Genomic DNA, 18,268 nt, shown 5'->3' on the forward strand with positions numbered 1-18,268 from the left:
GTAGCTGCCTCACTGAGCACTGAGGCTGCAGGCATGGGTGGGACTCCCACAGCTAAAGAGGGTCTGGGGACGGGGACTGGGTGAGGAGGGTGCTCAGAAACCAGGCAGGCCCTTGCAGATATGCCATGTAGTTTTACAGGTTATCACAGCCATGCAGCCAGAGTTTGGAGACTCGCTTCTTTGAAACGCACAATTCCTAAGGCCCTTCCTTGGTCATGCACCAGGTGCCGGCTGAGCGCTGCTGCTCCTTGTTCCCGTGTGCACAGTTCTGTTCTCTTCTTTCTTTCTTAGTTTATTGATGGTAGATTAGACCTTCTGAATTCCGGTGAAGGTTTCAGTGATGTTTTTGAAGAGGAGATCAACATGGGCGAGTATGCTGGTGAGAAGCGTTTTATTTTCTTCCTGTTCTGCGGGCTGTGCGTGGGAATAGGGTGTGTTGGGCAAGGAGTGGCAGTGACTTCTTGTTTCCGTCCCTGGGGGTTATGGAGGAACTGATTTCAACCCTGGCCTTGAAGTGTTTGAGGAATTGCTCTTCGTTTCTGATGAGATGCACATTGGCCCTTCTGTGATCCTCTGTGCCAGGGCCAGCATGGTGCCATGGAAAACACACGAGGCGCCATATTAGGAGACCTAGATTCAGATCAGGACTCTGCCCCTTACTACAGCAATAACCTGGCCGAGTCATTTCGCCTCTTTCAGCTGAAATGTTTCCATCTCTGCACTGAGAGTGACAGTGCCTGCCTCGCAGGACTCCTGTTACAACTAAATCAGAGTCCACGAGGAAAGCTTTGTGCAGTCAGCCAGGACAGAGGACCTGCTCAGTCACTGTTTCTTTAAAGTGTGAAAATCATCACAGTGCCTGGTCTCTGCATACCTTTAGAACTGGAGGGCTCATCCTCTCATGTTTCAGAGGGGGCATCTAACGCCCAGTGGCCAGGCCCCGAGAGGTGTTAGTGGCTGACCCTGCCTCCTGAAACCCCGTCTGGCATGTTTTCCAAGTCCCAAGCCTCAGTCTTTGGCAGCAGAGTAGAAACTAAAAGCAAAATAATAATAATCGTGCTGCTGGCCTCCTCTTATTGCTGGGCATGTGTCTGGTCTGGACTATGCTGATCATCCAGCTGGCTGTCCTAAACTCAGAGTCAGGCGAAATGTCACCTGCAGGACCCCTTTTACAGGCTGGCTGTTTGGGGAGCATCATCATTGAAGCCAGAGTGGGAGTTCCACGGTCGTCAGGGACTAGTGCAAAGCCTCTGTCTGTCCGGAGACCCATAGAGGAGGGATGGACCCAGCTCTGCCCTCGGGGGCTTTAGACTGGTAGGAGAAGGAGACACATAACTAAAGACAAATGCAAACTAAATCCGTGCAGGAAAAGCAGTAGAAACAGGTTTTTGTACAATTAGAATGGGGCTCTGAATTCTCACTGTGTAACGAGAGAGCTTCATAGGAGGCAGGTTTGAGTAGTTCTCACAGTTGAGTGTTTGTTCTGAGGAGAAGATGGGCTTTCTATGTTGGTAAAGTAAGTCAAGCCATTCGGAGCATCTACAAAAGCTGTTTGCTGATGAGACGTCCTTATCCCACCAGATAAAATGAGCAAGTTCCCCAACAACACCTCCTTTTCCTTTCCCTACATGATGCCAGTGCATGGAGCGCCAAGTGCGTGTCCAGCAGTGTGCTTGCCCTGGGATGCATGGCCAGTGCCCCTGCCCTGGGGTGGCTCACTGGGCCTCAGAGAAAATGACTTTGGAAGGAGTGTCCCCATCCAGATGAAGGAAGCTTGTAGTGGAAATAACATCTGAGCTGGTGGCTGAGGGCACTGAGCCGGAGAGGAGGGAACAGTGGCCAGGCAAGGGGAACAGTGTTACCGAGGGTGCACAGTCAGGGAGGGAACAGTGTTACCGAGGGTGCACAGTCAGGGAGCCCCCGGTCGTTCCTCGAGGCTGGAACAGAAGGTCCTGTAGAAAGGTAGCGCTGATGGAGTGGCAGGACGTGGGCGGTGCTGAAATGAGGCAGTGGGCTCTGGGGTCTGCCCTCTCTCCAGAAGGTGGTGGGGAAGCCTGGTTTGTACTCGGGGCACTAATGGGATTAGATCTCTCAGAAAGAAAACCTGTGGCAGCAACTAGCTGCTGCCTCCTTCAGGGGGTGGGGCCTGGGAGCCTCCATGTTCTCCATATTTTGAACTTTCCCAGGCCTGCATGGTGAACACAATTGGGGAAACTCCTGAGCGCACATCACCGCCTTAAATGACAGCTCTCTGACTCCTCTTTCCCCAGGCAGTGACAGACTGTACCACCAGTGGCTCTCCACAGTCAGGGTAAGTGTGCTCCTCTCCCAGCCACCTGGGCCCTCCTTAGCCTCCTGGCAACCCTGCTCGTCCCCGCCACCCAGGAGGCTGTCATTTGGCCTGGGGCATCCATTCTGTCAGCTGAAGACGCTTTTGTTTGTAAAGCCAGGTGGAGCTGGCAGGATGAGACTGTCCAAAGTCATCCTGGTGAGGGTGAGGAGAGCCAGGAGAAGCCTTCAGCCCAGGACGCCGGCCAAGGCGTGTCAAGTGGATGTCGTCATCTTAGAGCATTTCTGGGTGTCTCCTTCCAGGGCCAGGGCAATTGGGAAATTGTTATGGGGAAACCAAAAATACATGCCTCTTGCTGCTCTGCAGTGTGTTTCAGAGCCAAGGCTCCTGGGCAGGTGGAGAACACATCACTGAGAGACCTTTTCCTCCCTCACTGTCCTTGTGAACAGTGTCTCGTTGCGTTAGAAGCCAGGAGCTTAGGGCTTCAGAAGCCACTGACAAATTCAAAGTCTTGCCTTTCTCTTACGTGGCTTTATCAGTGAGTGTGGACTGCAGGCCTGTGTGCCAGGCACCACGCGGGGGACAAGGATACCGTGGAGAGCAGACACAGGCCCTGCTCCGGGGGAGCTCCCCTCTTGTTCAGGAGGCAGGCACGTAAACAGGCAGCTCCCACATAATGTGATAAGTGTTCTCCCTGCTTGTGGGCCAAGTGCGCTGCTGCCAAGGCGGGTCCTTTGGAAGTGGCTGCAGTTGGCCGAGAGTAAGCAATTCCTCAATGAAAGACTTCTTTTGTTCTCGTGGTATGGCCAAACATGGCACTTGGCAAATCATAGATGAGCAATAAGGACTTGTTGATTGATTGATAAAGAGAGTTTTACTATTCCAAAGGACCATTGAAACTGAATACTGAGTAATTTTGGAAAGCAGTATGGAATAAATGAGTAGGTGAAAATTTCATATTGTCCTGCAACATAGAATGCTTTCTAGGTCAAATTGTAATGTTTTTAATTAAAGCTCAAAATTTCTAATATGGACAGTCTCCCAAAATTGTGCTAAAAGTTGATCCCATTAACTACATTACTATATCTTATTCTTTCCTATAGTCACTGGGTCCTGTCTCTCTCTCTTTATTCGGGTCTGTTGGAATTATCTTTCCAAACCACCACCAATCTGATTATTTGATGCATTTTATTAAAAATCCTCTAGAGTGTAGACTCCTGATCCTGGCCTTCGAAAGCTAACCCCATCTGGCCCCCAATCGCCATCCCTCCCATGATACATGGAGCACTTGTCGCTCACAGACACCCTGGCCTGTCCGCTTCTGCCCTTGTGCTTGTGCTATTTCCTACCCCTAGGATGTTCTTACCCTTCCTATCCCCACATGAACTCCTGCTCATCCTTCATGGACCAGGCCAAATGTTTCATTCTCTAAGACCTTCTCTGACCTTGCAAACGATGAGCTTCCTCCACACTGCTGTGCACACAGTCAGCACAGCTCTCACCACCTCAGGTTGAAGTTGCTTACCCTGGTATACTCCCTGGACTGGAGGTCTTTGAAGGCAGAGACCAGCCCTCTGGTGCTCAGTACCCTCAGAGACTAGCACAGGGAATCCCCTCGGTGAGCCCTCACAGTGCCTGGGCCTATCTCTCTATGTGCTTCATACCCATTCATTGTCCCCTTCATGTGCTGGGAAAGCCTTCCCTCCCCCCTCCTCCTTCTCGGTTTCCTCTTCTTCCCCTGCTCACCTAGAGAAACTTAGCCAACAAATCAGTATGTTGGATTTCTACTAAAGCCATGATTAATATTTATGGCTCTTCAGTCTTTCCCTTTCTCAAGCTATAGATGTTAAGGAAGGCAGCATACCAAAGTGATTAAAAAACAACACAGGGTGAACAAAGGAAGGTGCATGGCTGAGGGTGGCATATTTCCAGAGTAGCCAGGAGTGCTGCTAATCAGGCCCCAGTTTTCTGCCCCGGCTTGGTGTTAGCCACAGAGTCCATTGTTATGAAAATCACCGCAGTGCTGTCCTGGTGACTAGACTATCTCGAAGCCCTTACCTCAGAGAGCCTGTGATGAGCTTTCCTTACAGCCAGTGGGCAGGTGCCAAGCCAAGTACTGAGCCCAGAGTCCCCCTCAGCTCATTATCACTATCCCCACCCCCCACCCCAGCACCCATAGTGATTCTGCCATGGCCGCAACTAATTGCCTGGGACCAGTTACCATCCAAGCCCATTTCTATTTCTCTAATTAAATTACACTCTTGAAGTGTTGCTTAACTTGATTAAAGAGAAGAGGTTTTTGTTGGTGTTGGCCTACTACATCTTCAGTCCAAATTACTAATTGACATTTTTATTATAGAAAGGAAGTGGAGCAATTCTGAATACTGTGAAAACGAAAGCAAACCCAGCCATGAAGACTGTCTATAAGTTTGTAAGTACTGGTCTTGGTCTCAGGACCCAAACAGATCTGCTCCTTAGCATGCAATTCACATATATATTTCTGAGATAGATGATAGATAGATAGATAGATAGATAGATAGATAGATAGATAGATAGATAAATATCAGAGAGGAAGGGATAGGGAGGGAGGGAGAGAAACATAAATGCTGAGAGGGAATCATTGATCGGCTGCCTCTTGCAAGCCTAACAATGGGGATTGAGCCCACAACCCAGGCACGTGCCCTGACCAGTAATCAAGCTGTGACCTCCTGGTTCATAGGTCAATGCTCAACCACTGAGCCATGTTGTCTGGGCAGCATGACGCAGCTCTTAAACTCACCGGATCCTATCTACAGAGGTGACTCGGCTGCTGCACTGTTCCTGAAGCTCTCAGTGCTTTTAGTGTAATTTAATGTTGATATTTTATGACCAGGCCACCAGTGACTTTTTTTTTTCAATCCTCACTGGAGGATATTTTTTCCATTGATTTTTTTGAGAAAGAGAGAGAGAGAGAGAGAGACAGACAGACAGAAAGACAGACATCAATTGGTTGCCTCCTTCATGCACCCCGAGCAGGGCCAGGGATTGAACCTACAACCAAAGTATGTGCCCTTGACCAGGAATTGAACCTACGATCCTTCGGTCTATGGGCTGATGCTCTAACTGCTGAGCCGAATTGGCCAGGGCCAGGCAAGTGACATTTTTAATTTAAAGTATTTTGCCTACAGTTGCCACAAGAGAGAAATGGGAGGCTACTGGTTTTAGCTTTTAAAATGTAGGCTGGGTGACTAAAATTCTGGCTGCTCCATGCCAGTGTCCCTGAGACCTGGAGGCATGGTCTCTCGGGTGTTCTAACAAACCTTTCCTGTGTATCCCATTATTATGTCAAAACAAAGCAACTCCTTTGCAGGTTACTGAAGAGTGTTCATGGTGGGAGACACCCCCTAATTTTTGTCCCAAATTCTCATCGTCTCTCATCACTGTCCTAAAGGAAATGCACTGTTTGTGAAACTCGTGCACACAGCAGCGTGGAAGTAGAACACGTCCGTTCCCGGTGCTGCATCTTTTACAAGCCTCAAGTATTTGTTTCTTGTGATTTCTCTTGCTTCTGATTTGACTCTGAGCTGCTTAACTGGGGTGGTTTTCTATTATGTCCATTTTTAATTTTGTTAGTCCTTTCTGTGCTTAAATCGTAGTTATTTTAACAGAGAGGTGGCTGCCAACAGAACCACACAGGTCTAAAGTGACAGAAAATAAAAGCCAGGTGTCTGCCGAAATGAGATATAAGAAATGGCTCTGGAGAACCCCAGTCATGCATCCGCTCAGGCCATTCAGCCTGGCCAGAAAGCCGGTCCCAAGGCTCTGCCCTGGTGAAATGGAATCGACCCTGAATCTTGCAGCCAGAAACGCTGCTCAACTCTTACTGGTCGCTGTCAGGCTGCTGAGATACATAATTATAGAGAGCAGGAAAGAGGGGGGGAGGGGGGAATATTGGTGCCATCAAAATGCAAAAAATAAAATCTCTGTAGCCTCTTTAAAGGCTTTTTTTTAACCTTTTAACATTGTATTTGTTTTCATAGCCATTATGTTTTCAACTTGATGATCCCATTTTTCCTTTCTTTCTAGTAATCAGAGAAGGTGATTCACAACGGACTGAAATCAAGCATAGTCCCTGCTGGGAACAGAAAGGGAACCTTAACTTAAATTAATTTTTCATGCAGGCAAAAGATCATGCAAAAATGGGAATAAAAGAGGTGAAAAACCGCTTGAAGCAAAAGGTACTTGAAGTTCTTATTCAAAATGTATAAGCACCGTGTATGAAACGCGTGGCCACAAAAAAGTATGATGTGATCAATAGAGGCTGTTTGATACGGTGTTGTTAGCACACTTCAAAATGCATTACCAGCTGTCTGGGAGTTCTCACACTGTTATAAATATTCACAGACAAAAACTGTCTTCAAATATCATTAAGACTCTGGCTTAAACCCACAAAGGCAAGCAAGTTGCAACTTACCATTGTTGGTCTATCCCTTCCCCACCCCACTGGGCTCGGGGCCCACCCAGAAATTGGCTCGGTATCCCCATCTCAGCACCACTCCCTCCTACAACTGACCTGGGACCGGCTGTAACCCAAACCCAGACACATCTTCAGAGAAATGATGCCGTGGTTCTGGCGTGCACGTGGCCACTGTGCAGACACAGGGCACAAAGGGTGGGTTTGAGGAGGACACTGCGGGCTCTCCCCACAGTGGTGGTTTTACCCAGAGGAGCCCAGCAGTTTGTGTTTGAGATATTTTTTGGGGGGGGCGGGGGCGGACAGAGTGGGGCTCTGACAGTCTTTTTGGACTATCAGTAAATTGTACAAAATCATACAGGCTATATCCTGGTTAAGAGACCTTCCACTTGATTCTCTAGATTGTACAGGGAGGTGAGTGTAACAGAGAGGACATTTTCATATTATTATGAATGTCTCATCATTGTTATTGCTGCCATCTTCATTAAGCACTAAGGATGGTCCAGGCCAGGAGCTTTCATATCGAATCCTTAGAACCACCCTGGGGGTATTATTCCTATTTTATGTGTAAGGGGACTACAGCTCAAAGGTGAAGTCATCTGCCCATGGGTCACACTGTTTGAGCCTGGCTGAGCCAGGGTTAGATTCCAGATCCATTATATCCAGCATCTCTGCTCTTACCACCACAGTACTTCGTACTGCCTTCCTGAAACAATTGTTTTGTTTGCCAAAAGATGTTTGGGATCACTACCTTCATTATCCTACACACTCCAAATGTACCTCTCTAATAAGGACCTTTGTCTATCTTGGCAGTTTTTTAAAAATAAAAGCAGTTTTAATTTTACGAAGTCAGAAAGGACCTCTCATTAACTTGAAATGGTCAAAGGAATTGGTTCCTTGCTTTTAATCGCAAAATAATTTGCTCTAAGCATTTTAAATTCTTAGTTTCAGCTGAGAGTGAATTTTTAGCAGCTAAGATTCAAGTCCAGAAATAAAAATCTTGTCATGTAAATCCAGGTAGACCTTAACCGTGGTCTGGTGCACCCTGCCCGAGACTGGCAACTCGAATGTTACTTAAGTACCTAAATATATATTTTTATCTCCTGTCCCAGCCGCATGTAACTGAATTCGATTGCAAGTATAAAATGGAGTGGCAGGGAACGGGGGGAACTCGCACCAGATTTCCCTCCTAACGACTAAAGCCCAGGCCCTGGCTGCTGTTAGAATGTTACTGAAAGTAAGCAAAGGAAGGAGTCACTCCCTCCTCAGGCAGGGGGCAGATGGGCCTCACTGGTCAGATCTGCACCCCACAGGCCATTGCTTCCCCCCACGTACATGTGAGCATTAAGAAAACCCCCTTTTCATGATACATAGCATTTCTGCAAATAACTGATTAAGCTCGGGTTTTGATGCTGTTGTTTAAAGGTTCACTTAAACAATCTAGATCTCTCTCCTTCCCTGCCACCTCCTCCCTGTCCTTTCTTTCCTGGATGGTATCTGAAGCAGACTTTCTCCTCCTTCTCCTCTTCTCCCTGCCAGCCTTTTCCAGAATAGCTTCAGGAGGTAGTGCTCTATAGAGTGTCAGTACATTTCAGGTGACACAGATGGTGAAGGCATTTTATAGAAACGTGGTTGTCACCATCGGACTGTTGACAGATCCATTAGTGCTCCCTTTTCAATTTTCACTTCCCCCTTCCGTCTTACAGCTCTCTCCAGACCTGATACTTTGCCGTGGTGCTTGGAGGAGCTCTTTTGTCATTGAAACTAGCATTGTTCAGTGCAGACAGGACCCGGTCTTCTGCGGAGCTCCCAGCTTCCTTTCTCGAGCTAATGTCGGATTTGGCTCCCTCTGACCCCCTCACTGCTGTAGGAAATATTTCCTGGACTTATGTGGCTCTCACACACGTCTAATGCAGACACATCAAGTTTGGTTTCTGCTATGAAATTGAGGCAGTTCCCAACAAAGATCCAATTTTCAAATGTACTGGATTGCCACCTGGCCTCCTCTAGCTGCATAGCAATGGTGACCTCGCAGATATAATCAAGAACCCAGTCTTGCCCTCTGTGCTCTCGCCTTGGGTTTGAATTGCAAATAGAAAATGTGGGGCCGACCTGCGGAGAGGTCACCATAGTATGTGAAGGGTCCATCTCTAATATGACTGAGCAGGGCCCCTTCTCCATCCCTTGTTCATTTGTGCTGTCGATTTTCAAAGCATCTGAAGCAGGAGCTTTCAGGGTATCCGTGTGACCACTGGCAAATAATTGTCATAGATACTGTAGCGTGGCTTTATTCACACCTGCTCTGCTTCAGCCCAACAACAAAAAAGAAGGATGGATAACATATTTCTCTGGGTAAATGGAGCAAGGTAGTCAAGTTCTTCTACAGCTTGGCCTCCTTTGAAGTCTCACTTGCTCAAAATTAGGAAGAAGAGAAATGGCAAAGATGCTACCCAGGCGTTGCTTCCTAAAGGGAGAATAGAGCACTTCCCATGCCCCACACCCCAGCATCTCCTGCCCGACCTGGATAAGAAGGCCACCTGGTGGGGCTCGTGATTGTCACCAGGTTGCACCCAGTCACAGCACCCTGCAGGCTGGCATCAGAATGCCCTGTTCCTCCTCACCTGCAGGGCAGTAAGGTCTCCATTTTTTTTTGGGGGGGGGGGGGGTTAGTGTAGAATCCCTGAAAAATGATCTTTTTTTCTTCAGTATCAAAATGATTTCATCAAATGGGTCCATTTCACGGCCCCTTTTAAAGTTTCTAAATCTTTGATCTTTCTAAATCTTCAAAAGATTCATCAAGCTTGTTAATTTAGTTTCTTTGATTAAAAGGACAGACTCACCATTGGGTTAGCAAAGGCTTGAGACTCTGGCCAAATGTTCCCTAGTGTATTGAAGGGAGTGAGTAAGCACGCGGCGGGGGCAGGGAGATCAGGTAGATACTTGTAGGACAGACATTTTCACACCTTCACACACAACTGTCAGCTCCTGGTCTCCAGACACATTACGCCGCCATCTCCATCACAGAAATTCCAGCTTTGGCTATTGTTTTGACATCAATATTCATATTTTAATTTGCATTTGCTGTGGTGTGAAGTAGACTGGAAAAGAAGGGCACCGCCCGAATCCGAAAATGGAGACCAGCGATCTGAGTCAGAGATGGGAAGCCCCCACCTCACACACTCGGGTTCTTTAAACCCCCAACCTGTGGCCAGATATTTGGGCTCCTGAGGCAGACGAGCTAGAGTCAGTGCTGGTTGTATAAGGTATTAACTGTCTGACCTTGAGTAATTTACCTCATTTCTGTGAAGCTAGTTTCTCTCATCTATAAACTAGGAGAGATAGAGATTTTTACTGGATTGTTCTAAGGATTAGAAGAGGTAAGGGATTTTAACAGCAAAACTTAGTAACCACTCAGTTAATTAGGGTTTTCCATCCTGTCCAGTTCTCATGTCCCACATCTGGAGCAGCCCGTCTGCCCACATTCCCGGGTGCACATGCCCTGAGGACACGGTTGGCATGGGATCACCTCCCTTTTGGTCATCCACACAGCCACCAGAGCAATCTTTCTAGAACACAGCTATGACCGAGTCACTCCCCTGGTTAAAACCTTTCATACGTTTCACACCTCCCACCTCCTTGACCAGGTGGTTCTTGGAGTGCTCCAGCTGCCATCCACCGCTCAACTAGCTGTGCTTCTAGCTCCCGCAGGCTTGGAGCGCTCTGCTCACATCTCTGCCTCATGAAGTCATAGCTTGAGCTTCCTCCATGTCCCACCCACACCGGGCTCCTACCCAAGGCCACAGAGAGCCCCTTCCTCCTCCAGGCTCCTGCCTCCTGCCTTCTCATGGGCACTCTGTCCAAGGACTTAAGCAAATGCTGGCCCTGCATCTGGGAGAGATGCCACCCTGCGGTGGCCTCTGATCTATAGCTCTGTCTAGTGTCTCTGTGTGTCCCTTCAGGAAGGAAGATTTGCCCCTCCTGTCCGCTTCTTGATTTTCCTTCATTAAAATGACATCTTGATGGTCAGTATGTTTTCCGTTTATAAACAGAAAGCATGTTAATTGAAGAAAATTCAACAAATCAGACAAACGAAGAAAATTATCTCATTTTTTTAACCTGCATTTTCACTTAACTATGTGCTAAACATTTCCCAGACCACTAACTGTTTCTTCCACATGTCATTGTTTTAAATGGGTACATAAAATTTTGTCTGAGGGACATACATACATGATTTAACCGATCTCATTGTTAGATACTTAAGTTAGTTCCAATTTTGTCTAGGCAAATATCTTCATAGAGAAAACTTTGCAGGAATTCTTAATTATTTCATCAGTATAAATATCTAGAAATTAAATTAATGGGTCAAGGGACATGCACCTCTTTTAGGGTTTTGATATAAATTTTATTCCCACCAGAAGGATCTGAGACAGCCTTTTTCCCATCCCCTCTGCTGGCAGCTTCTCAGTTAGCACTTAGGCCACAATGTATTTAACCCTGGGTAGCAAGACTTGCTACCTACTATGTGTAAGACCTCTGCTAGCAACAGAGGATGTGAACTGGCCCTATTTCTTTCGTGGCTAGGGCTCCTCCCACACTCTGCTCTCCAGGGAGGAAGCTGTTGTCCTTCCCCAGGTGGAAGGTATAGTGCCAACGTTAATAAATTGGTAGGGCAAGCCTTGGGACTTTGCAAGAAGTCTTTCGCACCTTCGGGTCCTCTAAATAAAATTAATATGCTGCACTACTTTTTGACGCACAAGCACATTTGTATATTGGACACATTTGCCTTCCAAATGTGCAACTCAACTTTACAAAGATTTATTAGAAAACATGTACTCTATTCCAGGCTCTGGGGCAGAGAACCCAAACCCCAAGGAATTCGCAGTCTATAGGGATAAGAAGATAAGTAAGTGCCCAGATATAAGGCATGGCAGCACAGGGTCATGTAAGAAAAAGGGGTTTCTGAGAAGGCGAACACAGCTGATGACTTGCTGAGCACCTCCTGAACCCAGGAAACCTTCATTTGCTGTTAAGGTTGGAAGGGTTTAAATGGCAGAAATCAGACAGCTCCGGGTTCTTCCTCTTTCTAGCTGTGTGGCCTTGAGAAAGTTGCCCTCTCTGAGCCCTGTCTCCTCACCTATAAAAGCATGATCCTCCTATTACCTCTTGGTTGTTGTGGAAACTAAGTGTGAGGGATTGGAAAAGTGCCCGCCAGTAGGAGGTGCTCACCACAGGGCAGCTCTTTTTAGATGGTGTGCTTCCCATTTGGCAGGAATAAGGATTTAACTTTCAATTTGCACAGCATTGTAACATTTTTTAAAGCTTCCTCACATCTCATCTCATTTAGCCCATTGTCCCACTGGCTTTGAAGTTTCCCAAGCAGGAGGTGGTCTCCCCATTGTAAAAATAAAGAAATAGGTTGCAGAGAGATTGAGTGAATTGGAAAGATCAGACAGCTACTAGGTGGTGAAAAACAAAACCAGAAGACAATGTTTGTATTACCTATAAGCTTAAACTAAGACATTTTCCTAAAAACTACCACATCCTTTTTTTAAATAGTTATCTATCATCTTATAATTTTTATCATCATCAGTATTTTCTTACCATGGTACCTAACTGCTCTATTTCTTTTTCTTTTTTTCTTTTTCCAGCCAATCACTCACACACACTTGCAATATTTTTCCTAAACAAAAAGTGATTTTTATTTATTTTTTATTTATTTATTTTTTTACTGTTTGGCTTTACTCAACCTCTTGTGTCTGTCCTCTGGGTAACCCCACTGGATCCAAAATCCCCCTTTTGCCCTTTGTTACTTTCTGGCACAGAAGGAGTCCCTCCCCATCTTTGTTCCACTTGACCTGAGCACCTTAGGGCAGCCCCTTTCCAAAAGAGCCATTTCTAATTGGCTGTCGGCAACCTCTCTCATCACTGAGCCTCAGCCAGGCTAAGATTTGTGGGCCGCTTGATGTGAGCCCTGCCTGCCAAACCAAGAGGTACTCATCCCCTGTGTTGTTATCAAGAAGTATAGAGACTGCAGCTGGATGTGTGGGTTGACTTCACACACACACACACATTCCTATAGCTTATCGAGTCCCATATACAGTCCATTATTAATGCTCTAGGCGCTTTTATGTTACTTTACCCTTTACTCCTCATAGCTACCATATCCCCATTTTACACATGAGGAGACTGAAGTTCATAGATGTTACATATGTTTCATCCTTAATGCATTATTACTGGACCCTGTTCCTCTAAGTGTCCCATTCTCTATCTGGCTAAAAAGTTAAGAGCAATCAATGGTTAAGTCCTTATATGCAAAATTTAATGAGCGCTAAGGTGTGTGTTTTGTTAACCAAAATGTGTATTTGTTTTGGTAATTAAAAGAATTGGAAATTGCATTTATTATTTCTATAAGTTATTTTTACTTGGTGAAAAATAACAATTTAAATGTATCTTGTTTGTACATTTATTCTCTGCCTTGCTTCATTGAAGATGAGCAATGTCATGACCTGAATGAATCATGTGGTCCTCAGCGCACAAATGGGCACCACCCACACATCCCCAAGAACCCTGTGTGTCGTCAGCTACTGGCGGCAGCCAGAGGAGCCGCACATTCGGGCTTTTCCTTTCCTTAATTTGACTTTACTCATCAGAAGCACAAATTAAATGTAAATTTAATTTAAAAACATTACTTTGGCAACCTAAATTTTCTCCAAGTCATAGAATCCTAACTCAGACTTCCATCTCTTCATTCTCTGCCAGAAAGATTAGGGCTAAGAAAGAGGGAGCATGAACACATCGTTTTCACAAACAGTAACATCACCGGTAAACAAATGTGGAAGAAATGTCCACACTCTCAAATAATCAAAGTAATGCAAATTAAAACAACAATGAGGTCTCGTTTTTTCACCTCTTAAATTAGCAATACATATTTAAAATGATAAGGCTAACGAGTACTGTGAAACTCTTAGCGCTGCCATTGCTGGTAGTGGTGTAAATTGGAAAGCAAATTGTTAGAATGAATAAAAAGCCTTAAAAATGGTTTCATCTTTTGACCTAGTAATGTCATTCCTAAAGATTTCTGTTAAATAATCCAAAAGAAAGAAAAACTGCAATGTTTATCACTGTGGTGTCTAGGGGGAAAGTAAGAACCTAAATAAATGTTTGATGTAGTAGGATGGTTTATTAAATAACCGTATGGTCATTCAATGAAATAGCATGTATCCATTAAAATTATCCTTATAATGACTATGCAACACCATGGAGATGCTTATGATATAGGAGGAAAAATAGAATGTGAAGTTATGCACGAGCTGTGATTGCAAGTAATTTTTAAATGTCTGCATGAGGGCAACGTTAATATGTAAAAATGAAAACAGCCCTGTAAAGTAGTAGAATGAAAGGTTTCCTCCCCGCAGTTTGTGAATTACTATGTTGTCTTTGTAATTTAATGTCCATGGTTTGGGTTTCTCTAGCCCTTAAAAGTCAAACAGCCAAGTTAGCCTTCCAGTTCCTTCATCGCTAGCAGGAAGATGGGCTCTAAGTGACCCAGAGGGAGTTCCATGGCCTGGCTCTGAGCCTTGAGGTTGGAGGGAGCACCTGTGCTCAGGGCAGGTGCCAAGACCCCGTCACCAACTCCTGGCTGGCTTCTCCCTGCAGGACATCACCGAGAATGGCTGTGCCCCCACTTTGGAAGAGCAGCTACCAAAGACTGTGCCGTCCCCACTGGTGGAGGCCAAGGACCCCAAGCTCCGAGAAGACCGAAGGCCAATCACAGTCCACTTCGGACAGGTATGTACCCTGGCCTCTGACTGGTCTGGGTTTGTTTTGCTTTGCTTTTCAGCAGAAGCTGTGGCGCATACAGCCGGCGCTTTTTCGTTTCAGCTCTCTTTGCTAAAACAATCCCATGGAGTTTGCACATCTTCCAGTGTTTATTTGGAGCAAACATGTTTTGAAGGGGGATTTTCAAAAACTTTGAGGAGACAGCATGGCTCTGGTCATAAACTCGCTGAACTCTGGAATGAAGTCATTAAATGCAGCTGCCGCCTCCCACCCCAGGCACTTCTTTTAAGGTGCCTCTGTCAGCTAAGCATCTCATTAGAACACTTTAGCATCCCAGGCCCTTCTTTGCACCTTCAAATGAAAGGCAACAAGCGAAGTCTTAAAAAAAATCAATTAGGAGTTCTTTATTAATGTACTTCCTGAAAATCAATATCGGGAGTCCTCCTTCTCACAGTAAACACTGCACTACTGTTCTAGGGGCCCGATTCTGTAGCCAACTATTTCAGCGACCTGAGTGAGCATTTGAAAATTTCACTGTTTGATTTTTTTCTCTCTCTTAAGTAAAACATTATACTCTGTATAGGAACTGAAATTTTTTTTTATCCATATCTTATCGGTGCTTATATTTTTGGTTGAAAAAGATTGTGTACCCTCTACTACTCTTGATTAGCAAAAGTCATAATTTTTTGGTTTCTAAGAAATGGCTCCATTAACAAGATATGACTGTAATAAGAATCTGCAAGGTTATTTAATCTTAAATCACCTGATTCTTTAGCCATTGATTAGATGAGGCATAATTTAAATAGTCGTTATGATTTTATTTTAAATATGATTGCTGTTTTATCATATAAAGGAGCTAGAAGCACACATTTAAAATGTTTGTTTTTAACAGACATTTATCAAGTGCCTACTGTGTACCTGGCATAGAGCTATTTAGAAATTAAGGGAACTAATTGTTGCTGTGAGTTATGATTGTAAGGTGTGAGTTTGTTAAAACATAAGAATCTTCCTCTGTAATCAATGTTTTTAGATAATATATTCATACATCTTAAACTTGGAGAGGTTCGCCACTCCTTTTCTGATTTTACACTTAAAAGGGATATTATAAAAAATTAAATATAGCATAAGAAAGAAGTGTCCATGGGGCAGAGCTCATTTGCTTAATAATTCTCTTCACATTTCGTTGATGTTTGCACCCCTGAAGAGCTGCCTCATCCCAGCTCAGGCCCCAGTTCCCTGGCTCCGTTTGCTGAAAGCCGGCCGTTGTCGCCAGCGTGGCATTCCAGAGCCAGCTTCCTGCCTTCCTTTGTCCTCATTCCTGCACACACGAACCTTCCCATGAAAAGAGCCCCTTGCTGGAGTTTGGAGCCCATTACAGAGAAAGGGGGCGGGGGAGAGGGATTTCATGGTGTTAAACATTCCATTTTCGAAACACAAAAAAGGAGGCCCTGTTTGAAATGGAGAGAGACCTTCTTTCCATTTCAGGAAGAAGTAGAGATGCTTTAATGTCATTCCCAGCTAAATGCAGAATAAGAGTGTGTGTGTGTGCGCGGATGGGGGACAAACAATTAAAAAAGCCACCCCAAACTCTGTTGAAATAAGAGCTGTCTGTGCCTTCACAGGTCTGTAAACTGGAGAGGATGAAAGTGGCTTTTTTCCCCGTTTGTCACCTCCCTCACGTGGCTGCCAGCATTATGCAAGTGTACAGGAAGGCAGGGGTTTTTTTAATGCATGCATGCGGATTAAGGTCAAGCCCTGAGTATCAGCCATGCAGCGGGCTCTCCCTTACAGCTGCAACCGCAGAGCCTACCCGCAGCCGCGAGATGCCTTAATTGAGACGTGCTGTCAAAGTGACAAACACATTTGCATACAGTCTACACTCTATTTATTTTCTCTGGAAAGGTCCACAGTCTGCTGTTGGTTGAACATTCCTAATCAGTTTGCTGTAAGTGAACTGCCTGCTAGCTCACTTGTGCCGCCACTGCTTCTTCATTAGCTGACAGATTAGCTGCTGGGGGGATGGGCCGGGAAACGCAGGCCCTTTCTTTTAACTCTTTCCAGCTTTGCCCCCAGCAAGGCTGTCCTTCAGTCCTTCCCCTGGTTTGATGGGCCGTTGACCAGAACAGACAGCGTTTCAAGAGCACCTGCTACTGGCAGGCATGAATTTTAGGGGCTTGACATTCTTCTCAAAGAACAATCTTTTGGGTTCCACTTCAGAAATTTTGCCACTCTCTCCTACCATCTGTACTACTTTTTTATTTGATATTTTCCTTTAAACAGACTCAGACCCGACATCTATACTTTAGCCTCCTCTTAAGCGATGACGTTGATAAAATCATAGGGTTGATATACTAGTCCAAGTTTTTTCTAAGACATATAAAAATTTTTTCCTAAGTGTCTATCCATGTATCACCTAAACACTCAGCCCCAACAGTATACATTATCCTCTGGAAACATGTGTCCCCTCTGCTGTAGCCCTTGAAGGAAGGGATCATTACCGGCATTTTATGGTCCCAAAACTAGAGCTCGGGGACGGTCTGAAGGGACCTGCCAGGGCCACATCACCAGCTCAGAGACACAGGACAGTCCCACGGCAGCACCCTCGCCAGGCAGAGGCTTCAGGGAGGAGCTGGGTGCCCCTGTCTCTGCAGAGCCCCGGAAGTTGGCACATACTCTGCGTCTCACACAGCCTTGTAATTATTGCTTTAGTGCTTGTCATCTCCCATAAGAATATGAGCCTCTGGAAAGTTCACTTCAGGGCTTGGCAATCAGTAAACATCTTGGGATTTTATTATTGATGTGGATTTTTAGATTGATTAATAAGTGATTGGTTATGAGGTACTTGCTATGTGTCCAGCAAGGTTTTTTTTTGTTTTATTTCAGTTGCTATATTTATAATTCTGTTCATTTGAAGAAGAATGACTATTCCATTAGTAGCCAAAAACTACTTCAAAATCTCTTTCCACAAATAAAGATGTTGCAAGTGGGAACACCTTTGTATTATAGGAATTTAGAGCCTCTCTCATTTTACGTTGTGTTTTTATGAGCTCTTACGGTCTAAACCCCAGGAAAGGAGGGGTGGGGAAAGGGGCAGGGACGATTGGGGCACCCCCATGCTCCCAGGATGGGGCACCCAGGGAGGATGGGAGCCAGGAAGAGAGCAGTTGAGGGGAAGAAAGGCTTGACGTCCCTCACTTATATCAAATAAAGCAATGCTTTTAGCTGTAAAAGAGACTAAGCTACATAACCAATGCAAAGAATGGACTTAATTTGGATTTTTTAAGACATTCTTGGGGAACTTGGAAGATGTGAAGATGGACTAGGATGTTAGGTGATATGATAGATGTATTGTTAACATCATGGTTGTTAGGGATTTATCTTCATTCCTAAGAGGTACCCACTGAAGTATTTTAGGGGTGAAATACCATGGAGTCTGAAACTTGCCTTCAAGTGGTGTGGCCAAAAAATTACACACGCGCCAGCACACACTCACAGACGCACACAGATCATTCACAGAGAGAAAGCAAACATAGTCCCCATGCCCCCAAATATTTCACTGCTGAGAGGCACGTCTGTGGAGGCAGTGGGTAGAGAGGATGAAGTACAGATTCTAGAATCTAGTATTGGGGGTGTCAGGAGCCAGTCCAGCTCAAAGACCACAAGCAGGACCTATACTTGGAATCTGTCAGTTAGGGTACTTTGGGTTGCAGAGACATAAAATCCAAAAGAAAAATTGTTGGCTTCAT

At 45.3% G+C, this 18,268-nt stretch overlaps 1 protein-coding gene across 1 annotated transcript in view; it reads left to right on the top strand.

Annotated features, from left to right (window-relative positions):
* Positions 1 to 18,268, top strand: part of DENND1A (DENN/MADD domain containing 1A) — a 455,803-nt gene that overhangs the window by 394,835 nt on the left and 42,700 nt on the right. Inside the window, 5 exon segments of the mRNA XM_014528906.1 lie at positions 292 to 379; positions 2,271 to 2,311; positions 4,650 to 4,721; positions 6,451 to 6,507; positions 14,400 to 14,531. Coding sequence (XP_014384392.1) covers positions 292 to 379; positions 2,271 to 2,311; positions 4,650 to 4,721; positions 6,451 to 6,507; positions 14,400 to 14,531 — 390 coding nt within the window.

This window comes from Myotis brandtii, unplaced genomic scaffold (genome assembly GCF_000412655.1).
Source record: "Myotis brandtii unplaced genomic scaffold, ASM41265v1 scaffold658, whole genome shotgun sequence".
NCBI classification, from domain to species: domain Eukaryota; kingdom Metazoa; phylum Chordata; class Mammalia; order Chiroptera; family Vespertilionidae; genus Myotis; species Myotis brandtii.